We start from the raw sequence: 21,425 nt of genomic DNA, 5'->3' as shown, positions 1-21,425 counted from the left end.
CAAAATGTAACACTTTTCAAGAAAAGCACATGACGACCTCACCTTGTTAGTTCAATTTTGTTCTCCCTGTATGTCACCTTAAACGGTTAAATGCAATGCAATATCACCTACCGGCAAGTCCGATGAGCAAAGGTCACAAAGTAAGCGCGTTGTGTCCTTGTTGAGTGACGCCAGGACCATGCGATGTTGCATGACGTAATTAGGAGGGAGGGCCATGACACCTCCTGCAGGCACTCTGCTGACGGTACCGCACACAGGACATTCTAGAAGGCCGTCTCCTTCTGAGCCTCGCGGTTCACTCTCATAGCCCGACCCGGAACTGGAGCTCACGCTGCCGCCTGCGTTTCCTGCAACCCACAATGCACATTTTCATCATTACACGTTTGTTGTGGACAAGACTAATATGAGCGAAACATGTGGGCTAGTGCTGACAACGTACGCCAGAGAATTGGCTGAGTGTGGTTACAACAACCGTGGCTTCGATCACCAGTGTCAGTAGCCCTGAAGATGGTTTTCCGTGGTTTCCCATTTTCACACCAGGAAAATGCGGGGGATTCACGTTAATTAAGGCCACGACCAATTCCCTCCCACTCCTAGCCCTTTCCTATCCCATCATCGCCGTGAGACCTGTCTGCGTCGGTGTGACGTAAAGGAAATTAAAAAAAAAACACCTTAACTCCTTTCCAACAGCATCAACAAAGTAATCAAGGAATTTGGTCTTATCATCATCATCTGTTTACCCTCCAGGTTCGGTTTTTCCCTCGGACTCAGCGAGGGATCCCACCTCTACCGCCTCAAGGGCAGTGTCCTGGAGCTTCAGACTCTTGGTCGGGGGATACAACTGGGGAGAATGACCATACCTCGCCCAGGCGGCCTCACCTGCTATGCTGAACAGGGACCTTGTGGAGGGATGGGAAGTTTGGAAGGGATAGACAAGGAAGAGGGAAGGAAGCGGCCGTGGCCTTAAGTTAGGTACCATCCCGGCATTTGCCTGGAGGAGAAGTGGGAAACCACGGAAAACCACTTCCAGGATGGCTGAGGTGGGAATCGAACCCACCTCTACTCAGTTGACCTCCCGAGGCTGAGTGGACCCCGTTCCAGCCCTCGTACCACTTTTCAAATTTCGTGGCAGAGCCGGGAATCGAACCCGGACCTCCGGGGGTGGCAGCTAATCACGCTAACCACTACACCATTGTAATCAGGAAGCAGAAAATCACCAACGCTGTTATCTCGCGGGCACAAAACATAATTGAAACAGTGTCACATTCAAGTAGCCTATGTAGGGTAGAATGGGATCTGAATATAAGAATCAACATTAGAAAAGGCACCAGAAGATGTGTGCTTCTGAAATTGAAACTTTTTGTGCACAACCGCGACTTCTCATTCGAAACTCATTCGCGGGTCACAAGGTGTTATGTGTCTTCGAATCTGCTTTACAGTGTCGAAATATCAATTTGACAGCAGTTCGATGGACGAACTGAAAAGTCGGAACGTGGGAATAATGAGGGAACTGTAATTAAATAACCACGATCTGTTTCAGAACATTGCACGAATGTCTAGAACAAACTTTTGCAGGCTTTTGGGAATGGTGGAGCCAAAGATAGTGGAAGAAAACAATCATTTTAGAGAAGCAATAAGGCCGATATTACAGTATATTAACGATCACGTGTTAATGAATCCTTGCTTGACCTTGGCGTTGAAGAGTTAATGAAGCCATGGTTGTCTTTGACGTTGAAGAGTCCGCCCTACGCCAACCGAAGGGGTTTGTCCGGCCGCGTGGCTAAATGGTTAGCGTGCTGGTCTTTGATCACAGGGGTACCGGGTTCGATTCCCGGCCGGGTCTGTGATTTTAACTTCGTCTGGTTAATTTCCCCGGTTCATGGGCCGGGTTTTTGCATTCGTCTTAAATGTATAAGTTCCATTCATCAAGTCAATTCATAATTAATAATAAGAAACGTGCACAATTGTAGCTGGCTAAATGGTCGATAGGACCGAAAGCCAAAATGAAAATTTAAAAAAAGCCAGGGGTTTCGTACTTATCTTCTGCTCCTACACCATGCTTTCTTTGCCATAACGTTTCATGTTCCTTCGAAAAATACTACATATCGTCGTAGGAAGGAGATCATCTTCTCAAGATGGTGTTAAGAATTTCATCGCGGACGAGTAATGACGTGCCAAAACCAATGGCGACTATATTTAGGCAGATGTATCACCCGTACATCACTCTTTACTTCCTATGTGTTCACGTATTCCAAACAATACAGCATTACGGCAACCAACAAAAGTCTCACTTTAATTTGGGCAACCCTTACACACACAAGCGCGCGCGCCCGCGCACTGTATTGGACAACTACCACGTGTTAATGAATCCTTGCTTCATCTTGGCGTTAACGAGTTAATGAATCCATGGTTGTCTTTGACGTTGAAGAGTCCGCAATACGCCAACACACGGGGTTTGTCCTGCCGCATGGCTAAATGGTTAGCACACTGGCCTTTGGTCACAGGACCCCGGGTTAGATTCCTGGCTGGGTTGGGGATTTTAATTTCGTCTAGTTAATTTTTCCGGCTTGAGAGCCGGGTGTTTGTGTAGCTGGCTAAATGGCATCTTAATGTAGAAGTTTACGATCATATTATTATTATTATTATTATTATTATTATCATTATTATTATTATTATTATTATTATTATTATTATTATTATTATTATTATTATTATTATTATTATTATTATTATTATTTCTTCGCAATAAGAATGCGTATCATTCTATTCACAAAAGCCAAACCTAACATATAAGAAATACTTGTTAAACAGGCATTAAGTAGGCTACTCACATCACATCACAGCATAGTGTCCAGTCATTCAAAATTTACGTAATCTAGCTTCGAAAGCAAATGTTTGCACGGTGCTAACAAATGGCTCCAGTGCACATTTCAAAATTTCAAAACATTTTAGCACCTAACTTCAGTTGAGTTGCCTAATCTCAGAACATTTTCCACCCGGTTCTCAGTGCGTGCGGTGGATTTGTTCTTAATAGAATAGAATTTGGACACAAGTGTAAGACAGACTTGAATGATTTAGTGGAGTTGTATCAACGCCACGACTTGTTTTGAAGCAAGAGAGTGTGCGAAAAGTGTGGATGTGACGGTTCCATTGCGTATGAATAATTCCGCATAAGCCTTAGCACGAGTAACACGTATCTCGAGCAACTGTGTACAATCGCGATCACAAGAATTCCGAGTGGAAAAGGAAACGGGTAACGTTTGGGCGAAGAGTTTGACCAACCCCGACGATGAAGGAGTAGTAACCAAGGGTACGTCACATGTGTTCGTCTTCCAGGAGGTGTGGCTTGCCACGTTGCGCACTCAGAGGCCACTCCCAAGCCCATTTTTTCGGGAAATGATAAAGACGTTTCTATGGTTAAACATCCTGGCTATACTAGTTTTTCATAATAAAAAAAACAATTAATTAACTGTAATTTAATTGCAATGAAGTGTGCACGATATAATCCCACCCCAATATATGGCATTTAATTGTCTGATCAGCGCTGACAATAACTTCATAGGAACGCTTTTCCAAACGCCCTTGCGACTCTGATAATGATAATTATTTAATGCCCGGTTATTTTTACTTTGGTTTTTGAGGATAACAATTATTATTATTATTATTATTATTATTATTATTATTATTAGTAGTAGTAGTAGTAGTAGTAGTAGTAGTAGTAGTAGTAGTAGTAGTATTTAACAGAGCCTCTATTGACGACAATAAGGGTCATTCTTTCTTACAGTGGTTGAGCGCGATGCCATTTGGTAATGAACACAGATTTCATTTCGTTTCAGTTGGCAGTATTACCGGAGCCGGGGTAGCCCCCTCCTTACTTCTCACCCCCGGTAACTCTTAAAACCCATTAGAGGTACAAAGAAATTGCATTTGACCCTTTTTGAAGAAAACTTTATTTTTCTGATAGCCATTAGTTTGGTTTACAGCGGATAAAACATATGCAAGTTCAGTAAATACCTACATATTAATGACCACTGTTTTGAAAAGATTAATCACCGAGCAGATAATGCTGTTAACAGCGACTAGTTTTGCTAGACTTGTAGCTCAGCATTCGGGAGGCGGAGGGCTGCCCTATCGCCGGATGTCCTGAGATAGGTTCCCCGTGGTTTCTATTCACTTTCACTTAGGCGAATGCCCGGAAAGTTACTATTTTAAGCTACGGCCGCACCCACCTTTCCTTTTCCACAAATCACATCACCATTCTCCGTGGCCTGAGAGAAGTTGTGGTAAGCCAGTGAAAAGCCGTAGAATGTGCTGGCAACTTTCATATGATACAGGCGAATTATCGGTTGACAATTTAAAGCCACCTGAACTCAAGGGAGATTTAGATAATACTTAGCAGAGCGTAGAAACCTCACGACACTGTCATGTTTCATCTCATTTTACTGAAAACTTCTGTAACCAGTAGCCCGAAGAACTTTCTATGGACGGTCCAGTGAACTTTTTCATGCTGTTTTGAAACTTTTGCCGATGCAGAATGAGACACACTTACTCCACAAACAATCTTTGGCTTGTTATTTTGTGTACAATAGTACTGCTTAATAACAGTCTGAAGTTTTTCCTTCTCCTTATTGTCTTTTTCTTCACTGCCACCACAATATCATACCTTTTCCCTGTGTTATAAAGAATTGTACAATACTCGAAAACCATGCTCATTGACAAAATATGTCCGGCTCCTTGGCTGGATTGTACGCATTGAAGCATTGCGGTTTTCTATTCAGAGGGTCACGAGTTCGATTCTCAGCCGGGTTGGGGATCTCAGCCGCATCTGATTAATGCTTCCGGCTTTGGGACTGGGTGTTAGTGCTCTTCTTAATACACACTTCTTCATCCATACACCATGCATTACACTACCAACCAGCACAGAAACACGCATTCCCTCTAATAAGATTGACGCCAAGAAGAGTTACCATCCAAGAGGCTCACCATACCCTGTGCGGGAATGGAATTAAAACTTTAACCCAATCCCCAAAAGGTTAATTATTGAGAATAGGCTTACATTTGGACTGAATATCTAAGATATGTCCGTATCAAATTTCAGCTCATTTGTAGTAGTTTAGATGTGATTGAGAGAGAAATTTTAAACTATTGCGCGATTTTTTGCAAATAATTTCGCAATTTTATCTCAATATTTTGAAATAGAACACGATCTTGTGATAGATCCCTCTGAGAACGCGTGTGTGAAACATGTCATAACATTCCGTCAAACGGTTTAAACGTGATGTCGTTTCGATAGACAGACAGACAGACAGACAGACAGACAGAACGACAGACAGACAGACAGACAGACAGACAGACATCATTTCATTTTTATATAGAGATTCACAACATCTCACAGGGATGCTACAAATTAGGACAATTTCTTGACCAGAAAGCGTTTGATTTACTCAGATTGCTTTACCAAAAGGTAAAACTGACCAGTCATAGACTTTTAGCGATAAACCATAATATTGTGCGGTCAAGTCTTTACACGAATGGTTAATGGTTTCCGGCCTATTTAGTCACCCGAAGATCAATACAGTGTAAAAGAATTACGGTTCAGCTGACCGACTGAGAGAATCCCATTACAGAACTGCAGGGCTTCTATTCTGTGTGAGCGTGATGGGCCAGCCGCGTGCCGTAAGGTTTCTTCCGCTGGGCATCGTCTGGTTCATTCGATTCATATACTGAATGTGTTTTCCTTCACAGCCCGGACATCCTGTTCGTGAAAACCTCATTGTTCCCAGGTTTAAAAATGGAGTCAATAAACACGTGTGAAGGATTTTTATGGCTGAACAGTGACGTGTTCGCTCACATGTTCTCTCTGTGTGGTACCACACAGTGTGGATCAATGGGCGTGGTAGTAGCTTCTGTCCCTGGTCCGATTTCTGCTTCTACTACGACTTCAGATTAGGTGTTATGGGCTGGAACTAGCCATGGCTGTTAAGGCGCGTAGTATCTATGGTCTGACATTGCGGTGAGCCGTTCCGAGACCCCAACTTGGCAGGTTCGATTCTGGCTCAGTCCGGTGGTATTTAAAGGTGCTCAAATACGTCAACTTCGTGTCGGTAGATTTACTGGTACGTAAAAGAACTCCTGCGAGACTAAATTCCGGCACTTCGTTCTCGAGTTCAGTTGGTGGAAGAAATATATCACCATATTTCTTACCCTGTCGGCCAAAATTCCCATGGTGATATATCATTAGACTGCGTGCTAAAATCCTGGGTTCAGTTCCAAAACTCTCCGGAGTTGTCACATGAAGTGAGGGCACATGACTCTGTTGGCGAAGCGACGGGGACGTTGAAGCCTTGAGCAGACCCCTTGGTATTATTCAACAGGAGTAGGCTATGTGCCGTCACCGGGTTTCACCTTCTCCCTAACTCATTATTATTACCACAATCACCATCTCCCATCCAGGTGCATAGGCCGTCAAATAGAAAGACCTGCACCAAGCGATCCACACGTGTCCTCGGACACTCCCGGCACTAAAAGCCATACCGTACTCTAAAATAAATAAATAAATAAATAAATAAATAAATAAATAAATAAATAAATAAATAAATAAATAAATAAATAAATAAATAAATAAATGTTTATGTATGTTCAGTCCTCAGCACGAAGGCTGGCTGGATCCTCGACAGCTCCACCATTAGCACTGAAGAGGTGTACTAGGGAAACGAGGAGTCAGGTCGTTTCCCGTTGCTCTCTTCACGGAGTCAGAAGTTGCTATTACATATCAGTCTGCCAAGTCCACTGAAATGCATGCTCCAGCCGACCCTATGAGCAACATTTTTACACCATTCCTAGTAGGGACAGGCTGCATGAAGTATGACATTACTAGTGTCGCTCATACGTCAGTAACTTTCACATTACCGAGCTCGATAGCTGCAGTCGCTTAAGTGCGGCCAGTATCCAGTATTCGGGAGATAGTAGGTTCGAACCCCACTGTCGGCAGCTCTGAAGACGGTTTTCCGTGGTTTCCCATTTTCACACCAGGCAAATGCTGGGGCTGTACCTTAAGTAAGGCCACGGCCGCTTCCTTCCCACTCCTAGCCCTTTCCCGTCCCATCTTCGCCATAAGACCTATCTGTGTCGGTGCGACGTAAAGCAACTAGCAAAAAAATAACTTTCACATTTTCACAGACAGAGATCAATGAAAGTAACCAAATTGCTCTAGCCTATTCCAAAAGACATAGTGCATTTTAAACACTAGGTCTCGCCAGCAAAGGCAAAGAAATAAAATGGAATGGAACTAAAGTGAGCTAAGCCTCCGTCTATGGATCGGAGGTATAACGCGAACTCCGAACTTCAAGATCGCGCCAGGGGTAGCTGGATTTTTGAAGGGAAGAAAATCCATTCGACACTACTGTGTGTCGTGTGAAGTCGGCGTGTAAAATATCCCTGGCGATAAATTTCGTGTTTACTGAACAAAACTGATTAAAACTCAACCAACAGAGATCTGGTAGAGTGAAATGGAACGTCGACATTGACAAGCAGAGAGCCTAAATGGTGAAAAATAAAAACGCCTGCAGCACGGTCGCGGCGTTCAGATTTCCACACAGTAGTAAATGCAATGAAATGAAATGGCGTATGGCGTTTAGTGCCGGGAGTGTCCGAGGACAAGTTCGGCTCGCCAGATGCAGGTCTTTCGATTTGACTCCCGTTGGCGACCTGCGCGTCGTGATGAGGATGAAATGGTGATGAAGACGATACATAAACCCAGCCCCCGTGCCAGCGAAATTAACCAATTAAGGTTAAAATTCCTGACCCTGCCGGGAATCGAACCCGGAACCCCTGTGACCAAATCCAGTATGCTAACCATTTAGCCATGACTCGGAGTCACTGGCCAGCCATTTCCATCTCAATTCCCGTCTGTCTTAGCTTCCCCATGTCTTCGCGCGCCATGGAAGAGGCTCCTCGCCCATCACAGCTTTAGACGATAGGTGTCCTTCATTTTTCAGTAGATATTACTAGAAATTCAAAAATCATTGTTCATTAAATATTAAGCTTATCATTCAAATTGCGTGTCACGTGAAGGGAGGGGTTACGAAAGAAGACAAATAATCTGACATTAACATTACGGTTGCTGTAATTTTGAACCGTTTGACACAATAAACTCGCAACAATAATTTTGTGTGTGTACATAAGAAAAATACAACTGTACCAGGTAGCAAAAAAAACAATTGACTAACAGACTAAATTCTTTATAGTCTTTAGTTTTATTCTTTTTAAGGTATAATCTGTTATTATATGCTTTCTTTGTCAGGTAGCTTCTAAATGTTATTTATTCATAAATTAGTTTCAACGGATTGAACAACCTAACAGTTATAAATTAAGAGATTAAATATAATGGATGAAATTTGAAAAGTGGTACGAGGGCTGGAACGGTAGGTCAACTGAGTAGAGGACGCTTCGATTCCCACCTCAGCCATCCTCGAAGTGCTTTTCCGTGGTTTCCCAATTCTTCTCCGGCAAATTTCGGGATGGTACTTAAGGCCACGGCCGCCTCCTTCCCATTTCCTTGCCTATTCCTTTAAGTCTTTCCATCCCTGAAAAAGCCCCTGTAGAGCATAGCAGGTGAGGCCGCCTGGGCGTGGTACTGGTCTTCCTTCCCAGTTGTATACCCCCGCGGTAGAGGTGGGATGCCTCACTGAGACCGAGGGAAAAACCAACCCTCGAGAGTAAACGGATTAAGAAAGAAATTAAGAAAGAAAGAAAGAAAGAAAGAAAGAAAGAAAGAAAGAAAGTATAATGGATATTCGTATGTTTGTACAATGGCAAACGCACATGTACTTTTACACAATATTAAAACTGGCGCATGTTTGCTAATATGTAAAATATAAAGCCGGGCTGAGTGTCAGACAGTTGAGGCGCTGGTCTTCTGATTCCAACTTGACAGGCTCGATCCTGACTCAGTCCGGTGGTATTTGAAGGTGCTCAAATACGCCAGTCTCGTGTCGGTAGATTTACCGGCACGTAAAAATAACTCCTGCGGGACTAAATTCCGGCACCTCGGCGTCTCCGAAAACGGTAAAAGTAGTTAGTAGGCAGTAAAGCAAAATACAGTAACATTATTTTTTAAAAAAATTGTAAAATACACATTGCTGTTTTCCTTTTAATTAGTCTTGCTTTTCTGAGTCAACAATCGTCTTAAAATCAAGCGCGAATGAACGTGTTAGTGATACGCGAAGACAAATTCTCAACTTTTTCATCACCGCTATCTCGCATCAACCCTCTCCCTAGCATTCACTTTTCCATCCCTCTCCGACTCGGCTCTTATTTCACAGTGCGTCCGCACATGTGTGCATTTGTGCTGACTTACACACTGTGAAACGCTTCGCACGCCACTGCCATGCGATTATTATTATTATTATTATTATTATTATTATTATTATTATTATTATTATTATTATTATTATTATTGTACCGGGAGGTACACGTCAACGCCGCACATTCAAAATAAGCGCCTTAATGAACTCCTCTATCGATCAAAAGGTGAAACTAATACCACATGAACTTGGATCTTTAATCAGAAGAAGTCATTGCTGAAATACTAAGTAATTGTGTTAATGTGAAGTTTCCTAAACTGATTGATTTTCTCCTTGTTTTGTTTCGCTATTCATCAAGAAGTTTGGACATTATTCCACAGACGACACTACCAAAAACTCTGATCATGCACTCTGGTGCAAGGTGAAAGAACTTATAACTTAAAGAAGTTTCGTATTTCCAGGTTTTCATAACTGAATCTATGTTAATTTATTTTTGGGTTGGCAACACTTCTTTTCTTTCCGCCAGGTTTGAATCTGGCCAATCATAAATTTTTGTAATTAATTTTCAACCAATCCCGAATTTCTTAAACACTTTGAATTTACCAATAAAAATTGAGATGGGTGTGTCCGGTTTAGTCCTGAATGCTCTCGAACCTTCCCTGAGGGTATATAAGTTGCGGCTTTTCAAGTTTCCTTGTCAATTGATCGTCGTCTTTCTAAGTGTGTGTTGTAAGGCAGGAGGCGGGGCGCCTCTTTCTTCGGCCGGCAGAACATCTACAAGGTAATGACCACGCAAATTCTATCTTTCTCGCTGTCTCCGCAAATTTATCCGAGGGGAAGGTCTAAATCTTTAACTATGTAAAAAAAATTCTAAAATGTAAATCTTCTTTTGGGTAATGTAAAATTTCATAAAGTTTTTAACAGTTAATCGGGGATCGAGAGTGAGTTACCCTCTCGAGCTCCCCTTCATCTTGGTTTGAGGTGGCTACGATTTCGTAACTGTTTCTTTTTGTAATGTATTAAAGTTATTTCCATGCGAGCCACCTCAGTAGTTTGGGACTAGCCCCAGTTTCATCGGCCGAGAGCCCTGTAGGTTTTAATATTTCATTATCTGGAGCGCTGTGTTCGCCTCCATTCTGTTTGTGTTCAGGCCATTTATTTAACCTGTTCTTTTTCCGCAAAGGCCCAGTAGGTTGGGTACTAGATACCCCTGTGTAAAACTATTTCAATTTGTAAATTGTGCCTTGAGAGGCCAGAAATTGTAAGATTTTGATGCAATGTTGCCTTGAGTGGGCTGTAAGAATTCGAGAACATGTTAGCTCTTTTCAAAGTTTTGCAATAGTGAATTTGCCTCTGGAAGGTTTAATGTTGTAAATTTTCGGAGTTAAATGCTCTTAAATTGGGATATTCCGTCCTTGTCTGAACATTGCGATTTCTCAACCTTGTAAACTGGATCCGGTATCTCAGAATTGTAAACTAAGGGCTTGAAGCCCCAAATCTGTAAATATTCACTAATCTTGGATTGTCCAAGACTCGTTTCATGATTGCTAATTGTACCTGTCATGTTGTTACTTGTTAATTTTTGAAATTGTTAAAGAAATATAACCTTTTAAAGTTTTAATTCAATTCTTGATATTGTAGTTAGACCCGTTCACCCCAGCACCTTCTTTAACCTCTTTCTGCTCCACGGGTAACCCCGTAACAATTATTATTATTATTATTATTATTATTATTATTATTATTATTATTATTATTATTATTATTATTATTATTATTATTATTGTACTTGAGTATCTACCAATCCATCTCCTTATAAACCCTGAATGTCCCTGGAGGAAGGTTTCCACTACCTACAAGCTATCTAAGCTATGTAGAGGGACTAGTCCAATGTGTGGCCGCGTTTGCCTCCAGAAATTTACCTGGTACTCATTTCCGATGGAGGATGAGTGATGTGTATCTCCAGATGTAGAAGTCTCGTTCCTAAATCTTTCCACTATGACCTCTTCCTCCTAGTTGAACATGAACATGTTTACACCTTCTCGGTTAGTCAGTCACAGTAAGTGAGTAGAGAAATGGGTCAAAATTCCACTCTTGGTTCCTAGGAGTGGTCCTTCCATGAATGTCACAGCCCTTTCCACCCTAGTTCTAACTGTAGTGTTTCTTGCATAAGAGGAGTTAGGCATTGGATAATATACCAAGGGAGATGTTCAATAAATTTCCAATTTATTTGCAATTATTTAAGAAAAGCCTAGGTAAAAAACAAATAGGGAATCTGCCACCTAGGCGATTGTCCTAAGTTCAGATCAGTGGTGACTGATTGATTGATTGATTGATTGATTGATTGATTGATTGATTGATTGATTGATTGATTGATTGATTGATTGATTGATTGATTGATTGATTGATTGATTGATTGATTGATTGATTGATTGATTGATTGATTGATTGATTGATTGATTGATTGATTGTTCACGGCCGTGTGAAGGCTGCCGTAGCTTGCCTTATCATGACACAAACTGAGTATGTAATATAATGTACGTACCGTCGAGGGGTGGCTGTTGCTGCTGTAGGCATGCTGCACATACCGTGTGCAGACACGGTAGTACTCTTGGCTCGATGAACTGGCGCTTACACACCGGACACGTTGACTCTTGGCCTGTAGTTGTTGGCCTGCAACAGAAAGAACACAACTGTGTCACTAACAAGATATTTTGTATAGGCATGTTGGGTATTCGGCCCGAAGGATGGTTTGATCCTCTACAGCTCCACCAACAGCTGCCATAGATAGCCTAGGTGTCACTGAAGAGGCATACTAGGGAAGTGAGGTAGTTTCCCGTTGCTTTCCTCACTGAGCCAGAAGTTACTATTTCATATCAGTCTGCCAAGCACACTGAAATGCATGCACCAACCGACCCTATGAGCTCGAGCATCTTGGAACACGACATCATGACCCGACGATAGAGCGTGCTCAGCTATTGATGATTTGTCTGGCTGGTTGAGACGAATATTTCGTTCATGTTGCTTGATACGAGTACCAATGGACCGGCATGTTTCGCCAATGTATACCTTACAGCAAGTACAGGGAATTTCGTATACACCAGGATGTAAAAGTGGGGACAATTTGTCCTTGGCTTAACTCAAACGGACAGTTCTTTAGGACATACCGTCTATCGTAAACCTACCCACACACACCACTATCTTCATGCAGATTCTCATCACTATCCAGCACAAAAATTCTCACGACACTCACGAAGAGGGCGATACGAATTTGTGAGCCATCAAATATCCGGGTGAAGATGGACACACTCAAAGTCACGTTCACGGGTAATGGTTACAGAAGGAAGAAGTGAAGGGAAATGCCTACCTGACTTACATTTACAACACCACAGATCGAACTGACAAGGCCCTCCGCAAACACAGTATAAAAATCGTGTTTGGCACCGTCACTAAAATTGCTCACAGTCTGAGGAAAACCAAGGACAAATTGTCCCCACTTTTACATCCTGGGGTATACGAAATTCCCTGTACTTGCGCTAAGGTGAATCATGCCGGTCCACTGGTGCTCGTATCAAGGAACATGAACGAAATATTCGTCTCAACCAGCCAGACAAATCGGCAATAGCTGAGCACGCTCTATCGTCGGGTCATGATGTCGCGTTCCAAGATGCTCGAGCTCTTACCCACACTAGACACTACAGGTCCAGGATTATGCGGGAATATGTGGAAATACGCAGAAATCCTAACAGTTTCAACAGGGACACTGGCTATTAATTAATATGTTGTTCCGAGCCATTAAGGATTTATGCGGGTTGTTCCCTTCCCTGTCCCTTCACTACTGTTACTTCGTTTCGGTGTTTTCCAAATTCTTACGTTCATCATCGCCAAATGTTTTATTCCATGCGTGGGTCAATGTCATACGTTCATATGTGTGTACACCTGCTATGTCATGTGACCCTCTCAGACGGATTCTGATGCTTCCTTCAGCTTCCGCTTCGAACGCTAGCGCTGTGCCGCGTTCGGGGAGCCATTTGGTGACGAATGAACGTACCATTTCCTCTTCCATTATAACGCCTAAATTCAAACCTCACAGTTCTCAGCGAAACGTAAAGAATTTCACCATATTTCCTAGACACGGCATAAGCCCGAAAGCCTGTATCATGAGCTTACTCCATTTCCTCCCAAGACAGTCCAGGGTGCGGGTTTAACTCAGTTCCACCGATCACCAATAGTACCATCACTACCACTTTCAACCTGCAATGTCACCTCCTATAGCACACCGTTATTGCTCAATTGGGACTCCCATGTTCGGTAAACGCACTCGTCTTCGTACTTCGTACTCGTATCACCTACTCAGTACCCTGCGTCCTTTCACCTCGATGGCTGAATTGCACTTCTTTCTTAATTCTAAGAGTATTCCAGGAAAAGAAGCTTTTCTGTGTTTTATTATTACACCATCTCTTAAGCGGGCCATGTAGCGAAAGAAAATACGAAGCAAATCAGAGTAAAACGTTCGCCTGCAACCTTGAAACGTGAATATGCTGTGTGAATGGTTAGTCCTATTAAACTTTGGAGCAGAGCAGGAGTACCAACTTAAATGTCGATTTGCCACAAAGAAGTTTATATGAATTTTCTTCGTAACTCTGAATAATTTGGGCCGCGTGTGAGTCTATCTTATTTTAAATGTCTCTGATTGGCAAGGAATGTGAATAGATTAAACAAATGACAAAACAAAAACACACTCGGTCAGCTATCACAGCATGAAGGTTTACTGCACGGCACTGCATTAATATAATATAACAGAGATCGTTTTTTGTCGCTCAGTCACAGCCTTTCTGATTCTTAACATTCTCCAATTATTGCGATAAATTTTATAGATACTGTATATCTTGGGAAATGCCATCAGCTGTCATAACAACCACAACAATGAATCCAACTATTTAGGAATCATTTTAGACAGAACTCTGTCTTTCAAGAAACACCTGAAGAAAATTGTAGAAAAACTGAAATCCAGAAATAACATACTTCAGAAGGTGACACTCTACGCACAACCGCCCTCGGCTTGGTCTTCTCAACAGCTAAGCACTGCTCTCCAGTGTGCCTCAATAGCAGCCATACGAAACTTGTTGATACTCAATCGAATCAAGCAATGCGAATTGTGAGTGGCATAGTCAAATCAACGCCTACGTTCTGGCTACCGGCCCTGAGTCACATTCCACCAGCAGAAATCAAACGTAAGCATGTCTTAGTTCGGGAGTATAAGAAGGTAAATGCCAACGACTAGCTACCAATACACCAGGACATCATTGCTGCTGAATCCAGAAGATTACGTTCGCGGAACCCATCAGGACGGCGAGACATCTGGTGGGTAATCAATTCAACCGGCTGCAAATCTGGAAGAAAGGATTGGTGGAAAAGGTTCCAGGATATTGCAAAGGTATTACAAATACCACAACAAAATCAAGTGGTTTCCATCTGCCCCGGAAAACTTGGTCAACTCTAAATAGGATTCGGACAAACCATGGTAGATGTGCTGATTTTCTCCATAAGTGGGAACAAGTTCCCTCACCAGACAGCAAATTGTACATATGTGTCCATTACAGTCATATAAAGGCAATTCCAGTGACTTTATGGAAGCAGTTCCAACTCCGATAGACTTCATTAACAACTTAAAAGTCAAACTGTAAACAATGTAATATACTGTACTGTATCTAATTTTAGAATTATTTGTGAAATATACTGCCAAACGCTAAATAATACATTTAGGGAACCGTTTTACACGTATCTATACGCAGGCCAATTATCCCATATTCTGTATATTCCAATAATAAAACATGAATATTAATAATTTTCCCTTTGGGGTTGTACTTAACACAGTTACATATTTAAAAATCCGCTTTATTGTGTTAATATTGTTGCTGTTATGATTTTCTGTCCATTGGTAGGTCCTTTAAAACTTTGGAAAACCATAGAGACGGTCTTTCTGAGAATGTAAAAAGGCAGGTGGAGTGTGAGTATCTGCCATCATAATGAAAACTGCCCCACACGGTTGTGACTCGCCGTAGGCAAAAAGGGACTGTCATTACAATGAACATTCCCTAACCCGGTCTTCACATGCGAAGCGACATATGTTTCTCAGTTTACGCTAAGAGGTATGCAATTTAGTAAAATCTTACACCGCTTCTGTAGTGCAATGTAGTAGTGCAAATAAGTAGTTTATTGTTGATGAACATTACACGCTTTCCGGCCAAATACATGTTCCCGTTACAAAGTAAAAATTAAAAAATAAACTAAATATACTATGTGGACAATCACATGGGCAGAAAACTGGTCCACACTGTAAGCGCTACCCCTATAACTACCCTAACTCTAAATATCCGAACTCAATTCTGTGACCCCTCACACGGGCGGAAACCAATCCACATGTGAGACGCCACCCCTATAACTACTGACGGCCGTGCCGTCCCCTCTCCCCTAGTGAGGGAAAAAGGAACCGTCCTCCCTGGAACGACACGTCCGGCCCTCTATACAGTTGACAAAGCTAGATCTTCACCATTCCGTCTGGCGACAGGCTACACGTGTGCTGAAGTCCAGCTCCACATGTATCCTGCCCCTCTGTCTCTCCTTTCTCGACCTCTACCCATTAACATTTGCCAATAACATTTGGGATAAGACCGCCCTATCCCTCCCTCTTATGTCGTCCCCTCCCCCTCCCGTTCCTACAAAACAACAATAAAAATATACTAAGTCTACTATGTGGTCACTTACATGGGCGGAAAACCATACCTCATGTGTCACCCTTATAACTAACTTACTCTAAACCCATAACGTAATTTTGTGACCCCGCACACAGGCGGAAACCCTTAAAACTACTGGCCAACCGTGCCGTCCCCCCTTGATGAGGAAAAAGCAAAACAAAAAATGAAATGTGGTGTAATGTTTAGTGTGATTAGCTGCCACCCGCGGAGGCCCGGGTTTGATTCCCAGCTCTGCCACAAAATGTGAAAAGTGGTACGAGGACCAGAACGGAGACCACGCAGCCTCGGGAGGTCAAATGAGCAGAGGGGTTTCGATTCCCACTCCTTCCCCAGGAAAATGCCGGGATGGTACCTAATTTAAGGCCACGGCCGCTTCCTTCCCTCTTACAGTACTTGCCTATCCCTTCCAATCTTCCCTCTCCTACAAGTCCCCTGTTCAGCATAGCAGGTGAGGCGGTCTGGTCACTAGTCTTCCTCCCCACCTGTATCCCGGACCAAATGTCTCACGCTCAAGGACACTGGCCGTGAGCCGATTGAGGTGGGATTCCTCCCCGAGTCCGAGGGAAAAGCCAACCCTGGGCGGCAAACGGATTGAGAAAGAAAGAAACAAAGAAAGAAAGAAGACATGTTTCGGTCTTAAAAGAACATCATCAGATACTATTAAATCACACTCAAGTAAATTTAGAAATGTAGGGTATAAACATTTCTTTTTATTTCTATGTAAATCCATAAAAACTTGAATTTTGGAACTTATCTGAGTGAAGTCCTCCCTGATCCCCACTGTAACACAGAATGCAAGCTGTTGCCTTACTTTTCAGGTATAACTCTGTTACCATACGTCTTCTTTTCAGGTAGTTATCATTGTATTTATAATTAATAATAATAATAATAATGTTATTTGATTTACGTCCCACTAACTACTTTTAAGGTCTTCGGAGACGCCGAGGTGCCGGAATTTAGTCCCGCAGGAGTTCTTTTACGTGCCAGTAAATCTACTGACACGAGGCTGTCGTATTTGAGCACCTTCAAATACCACCGGACTGAGCCAGGATCGAACCTGCCAAGTTGGGGTTAGAAGGCCAGCGCCTTAACCGTCTGAGCCACTCAGCCCGGCTTATTGTATATATTCAAAATTAGTTTCGAAAGACTGAAGAACCTAAGAGTTATAAATGAATGTCCATGGCAAAGTATATTTTCAAATTGCTCTCTTCTGCCACGTGGTTTGATGATGATGCTTGTTGTTTTAAGGGGCTTAACATCGAAGGTCATCGGCTCCACCACGTGGTTTGGTCTCTCGGGCACTCATCAGGGAAATGGAAGTGTTTAGTTCAAGACAGCGTGTACGTGTGTGGCTCCTTGATCTGGGAGTATGATTCTCGCTTCGGGTGTGAGAATTCCTGGGTCCAAATAGCGAACGAGCACGATTTATAACAACTTTTTTCAAATGTAAAGATTTATAAATGTGTGAATTTCTATTGCAATGTTCTTCCTGTTTTTCTTTCTTTCTTAATCTGTTTACCCTCCACGATTGGTTCTTCCCTCGGACTCAGCGAGGAATCTTACCTCTACCGCCACAAGGGCAGTGTCTTGAAGCGTGAGATTTTGGATCGGGGATACAATTGGGCAAGAAGACCGGTACCTCACCCACGTGGCTTCACCTGCTATGCTGAACAGGGGCCTTATGGGAGAGGGGGCGGAAGATTGTAAGGGATAGACAAAGAAGGGAGAAGGAAGCGGCCGTGGCCTTAAGTTAGGTATCATCCCGGCATTTTCCTAGAAGAGAAGCTGGAAACCACGGAAAACTACTTCGAAGATGGCTGAGGTGGTAATGGAACCCCCTCTACTCAGTTGACCTCTTGAGGCTGAGTGGACCCCGTTCCAGCCCTCGTACCACTTTTCAAATTTCGTGACAAAGCCGGGAATCGAACCCGGGCCTCCGGGGGTGGAAGCCAATCACAGTAACCACTACACCATAGCGGCGGGCTCCATTGCAACTTACAGCACATGTTATAATTGCCTTGTGTCACGCCACTTGTTTCGGTTTTTAGTGCACTCATCAGGGAAGTAAGTGCTTTGCTCAAGACAGTACACGTGCGTGTGGCTCGTTGGTCTAGGGGTATGATTCTCGCTTCGGGTGCGAGAGGTCCCGGGTTCAAATCCCGGACGAGCCCGAGTCATTTTAAGTTTCTTCAAATGTCGAGGTTTTCAAATATGTGAATTTCCATAACAACGCATATTATAAAACTGCCCTGGCCTGGTTCATGTGTTTTCGTTTCTAGTGCACTCGCCAGGGAGGAGCAAGTGCTTGGCTCAAGACAGTCGTACGTGTGTGGCTCGTTGGTCTAGGGCAGAGCTACTCCGCTGGGCGCCCGTTGAGACTCGCCAAATAGCCTATGTGGTAATAGTGGAAACTCCTGCGAAAAACCGGCGACACCGCTTCTGCGTGCTTTGTAGCGGTTCGAAGAGCTAACTACACTTACTACTGCTGTCAGCTGTGTATGTAAGAAATGTATTATTCGTATTTCAGATAGTTTTGTGTTTGTTATGTATCACTATTTTGGACATGGACGGAAGAAGAAGAGTTATTTGTGCTATGTATGGGTGTTTTAATTACAAAAGACAAAGTGATCGCAAGTCATTTTACAGATTTCCTAACAACAAAGTGCTGTGAGTATAGGCCTACCTGTTAATGTTCACGTGCTTCTATTTTTTTCTCTTTATGTGAATATTGTTATGATTATACCTATGCATTGTTTTAGGTATACTCAATTGGTTATGAAGAGCAAAAGAGCAGATTTATATGAAATTCTGAGCATCAAAGGACCAGACCATTTAAATAAAGACCGGGCGAGTTGGCCGTGCGCGTAGAGGCGCGCGGCTGTGAGCTTGCATCCGGGAGATAGTAGGTTCGAATCCCACTATCGGCAGCCCTGAAGATGGCTTTCCGTGGTTTCCCATTTTCACACCAGGCAAATGCTGGGGCTGTACCTTAATTAAGGCCACGGCCGCATCCTTCCAACTCCTAGGCCTTTCCCATCCCATCGTCGCCATAAGACCTATCTGTGTCGGTGCGACGTAAAGCCACTAGCAAAAAAAAAAAAAATAAATAAATAAATAAATAAAGTGTGCTCGGACCACCTTATAGAAAAGGATTTCAGAAACAGAAATCTCTTAAGCCAAGGACAGGTATATATATTTTCTTCTGGTTTTGTTTATGAACCTGGTTGAAATACTTTATTTCTTTCTTAATCTGATTACCCTCCAGGGTTGGTTTTTCCCTCGGACTCAACGAGGGATTCCACCTCGACCGCCTCAAGGACAATGTCCTGGAGCTTCAGACTCTGGGTCGGGGGATACAACTGGGGAGGATGACCAGTACCTCACCCAGGCGGCCTCACCTGCTATGCTGAACAGGGGCCATGCGGGGGGATGGGAAGATTGGAAGGGATAGACAAGGAAGAGGGAAGGAAGCGGCCGTGGCTTTAAGTTAGGTACCATCCCGGCATTTGCCTGGAGGAGAAGTGGGAAACCGCGGAAAATCACTCCAGGATGGTTGAGTTGGGAATCGAACCCACCTCTACTCAGTTGACCTTCCGAGACTGAGTGGACCCCGTTTCAGCCCTCGTACCGCTTTTCAAATTTTGTGGCAGAGCCGGGAATCGAACCCAGGCCTCCGGGGATGGCAGTTAATCACACTAACCACTACTCCACAGAGGCGGACTAAATACAAATTACGCAATAAATTTGATATTAAATATTACTTTGTCAGAAACATAGGCCTAATACTGAACTTCAGCAGCGCAGGAATATATCATCAAATAATGTTATTTATAACTCTTGTGTTAGTTATGTGTCTTTAATCTGAATGCTTGGAAAACTCTCTGTAAATAAAGAATATATATATATTTTTGCTAGGGGCTTTACGTCGCGCCGACACAGATAGGTCTTATGGCGACGATGGGATAGGAAAGGCCTAGGAGTTGGAAGGAAGTGGCCGTGGCCTTAATTAAGGTACAGCCCCAGCATTTGCCTGGTGTGAAAATGGGAAACCACGGAAAACCATTTTCAGGGCTGCCGATAGTGGGATTCGAACCTACTATCTCCCGGATACAAGCTCACAGCCGCGAGCCTCTACGCGCACGGCAATATATATATTATTAAAGTTTTATTGCAGCCAATGGCCATTTATAATAGACAGCAAACATAAGTTTACAATTCAGTGTATTTCTATTAAAATAAAATGAAAATTCATTTAGATACCGTTTCTAAATAAATAATAAAATTGTACAGAGACAATATATACATAGATTGTATTCATGAATAGCAAGTAATTGTCCGCCTGTGTGGTGTAGTGGTTAGTGCGATTAGCTGCCACCCCCGGAGACCCGGGTTTGATTCCCGGCTCTGCCACGAAATTCGAAAAGTGGTACGAGGGCTGGAACGGGGTCCACTCAGCTTCGCGAGGTTAACTGAGTACAGGTGGGTTCGATGCCCACCTCAGCCATCTTGGAAGGGGTTTACCGTGGTTTCCCACTTCTCTTCCAGGCAAATGCCCGGATGGTACCTAACTTAAGGCCACGGCGCTTCCTTCCCTCTTCCTTGTCTATCCCTTCCAATCTCCCTGTTGCATCCCCCGACCCAATGTCTTACGCTCCAGGACGCTGCCCTTGAGGCGATAGAGGTGGGATCCCTGGCTGAGTCCGAGGGAAAAAATCAAACCCTGGAAGGTAAGCAGATTAAGAAAAGAAAATAGCCAGTTATTTCCCTAGAAATTATGTCTTTCCAGCATAAACCTCGTTATTATCTCTATTTCTACTTATTTCTCCATGAGAGCGTGAAGATGGTGGTCATGACTGTTTTAAGGGAAAATATAACTGGACAACCATCAACTCTTAATAGGATCACAGGAAAAAAACGAAGAGGTCCAACACTTCGACAAATTAAGGTATCGATCAAAGAAAGACAAGACCACGAAGGGCGAGAAAATGAAAGACTCCCTAGTATTCACAGACCTAATACCACCGGGGTCATAAAAGAACAAGAGTTGACCAAGAGTGGTACAAGAGTAGACTGGTACAGCTAAATGGAAATAATGCCAGGACTCAGCTAAGGTTCGAGCCAACCCAGACTCCCAAGTTGAAAGCCCCTGGGACCTCTTTTAGTCGCCTCTTACGACAAGCAGGGGATACCGTGGATCTATTCTACAGAACCCCCACCCTCAAAGGGCACCAGAACAGCCGTTATATATTATCAAAAATGAGCCTTTCATATTAAAAATTGCTGCTATTGGCTCCTTAACTTAAAGCGCCAAGACCTTGGTTCCAGAGGGTCATAGGTTCTATTCCCGGCCGGGTCGCCTTCTAAC

The 21,425-nt window shown here is 43.1% G+C and overlaps 1 protein-coding gene and 1 non-coding gene across 2 annotated transcripts in view; one reads left to right on the top strand and one right to left on the bottom strand.

The window, feature by feature from the left end:
• LOC136872598 (E3 ubiquitin-protein ligase TRIM45) overlaps positions 1 to 21,425 on the bottom strand; it is a 362,766-nt gene that overhangs the window by 118,622 nt on the left and 222,719 nt on the right. Inside the window, exons 3-4 of the mRNA XM_068227494.1 lie at positions 11,848 to 11,975; positions 112 to 347 (exon numbers count right to left, since the gene is read on the bottom strand). Of these exons, the coding sequence (XP_068083595.1) occupies positions 112 to 347; positions 11,848 to 11,975 (364 nt within the window). The remainder of the gene's footprint in view (positions 1 to 111; positions 348 to 11,847; positions 11,976 to 21,425) is intronic.
• On the top strand, positions 18,160 to 18,231 carry TRNAP-CGG (transfer RNA proline (anticodon CGG)). The gene has a single exon. It is a non-coding gene; the product is annotated as a tRNA-Pro (tRNA).

The sequence above is a fragment of the Anabrus simplex genome, chromosome 4 (genome assembly GCF_040414725.1).
Source record: "Anabrus simplex isolate iqAnaSimp1 chromosome 4, ASM4041472v1, whole genome shotgun sequence".
NCBI classification, from domain to species: domain Eukaryota; kingdom Metazoa; phylum Arthropoda; class Insecta; order Orthoptera; family Tettigoniidae; genus Anabrus; species Anabrus simplex.
The sequence above is the reverse complement of the archived record's forward strand: the minus strand, read 5'-3'. Positions and strand labels throughout refer to the sequence as shown.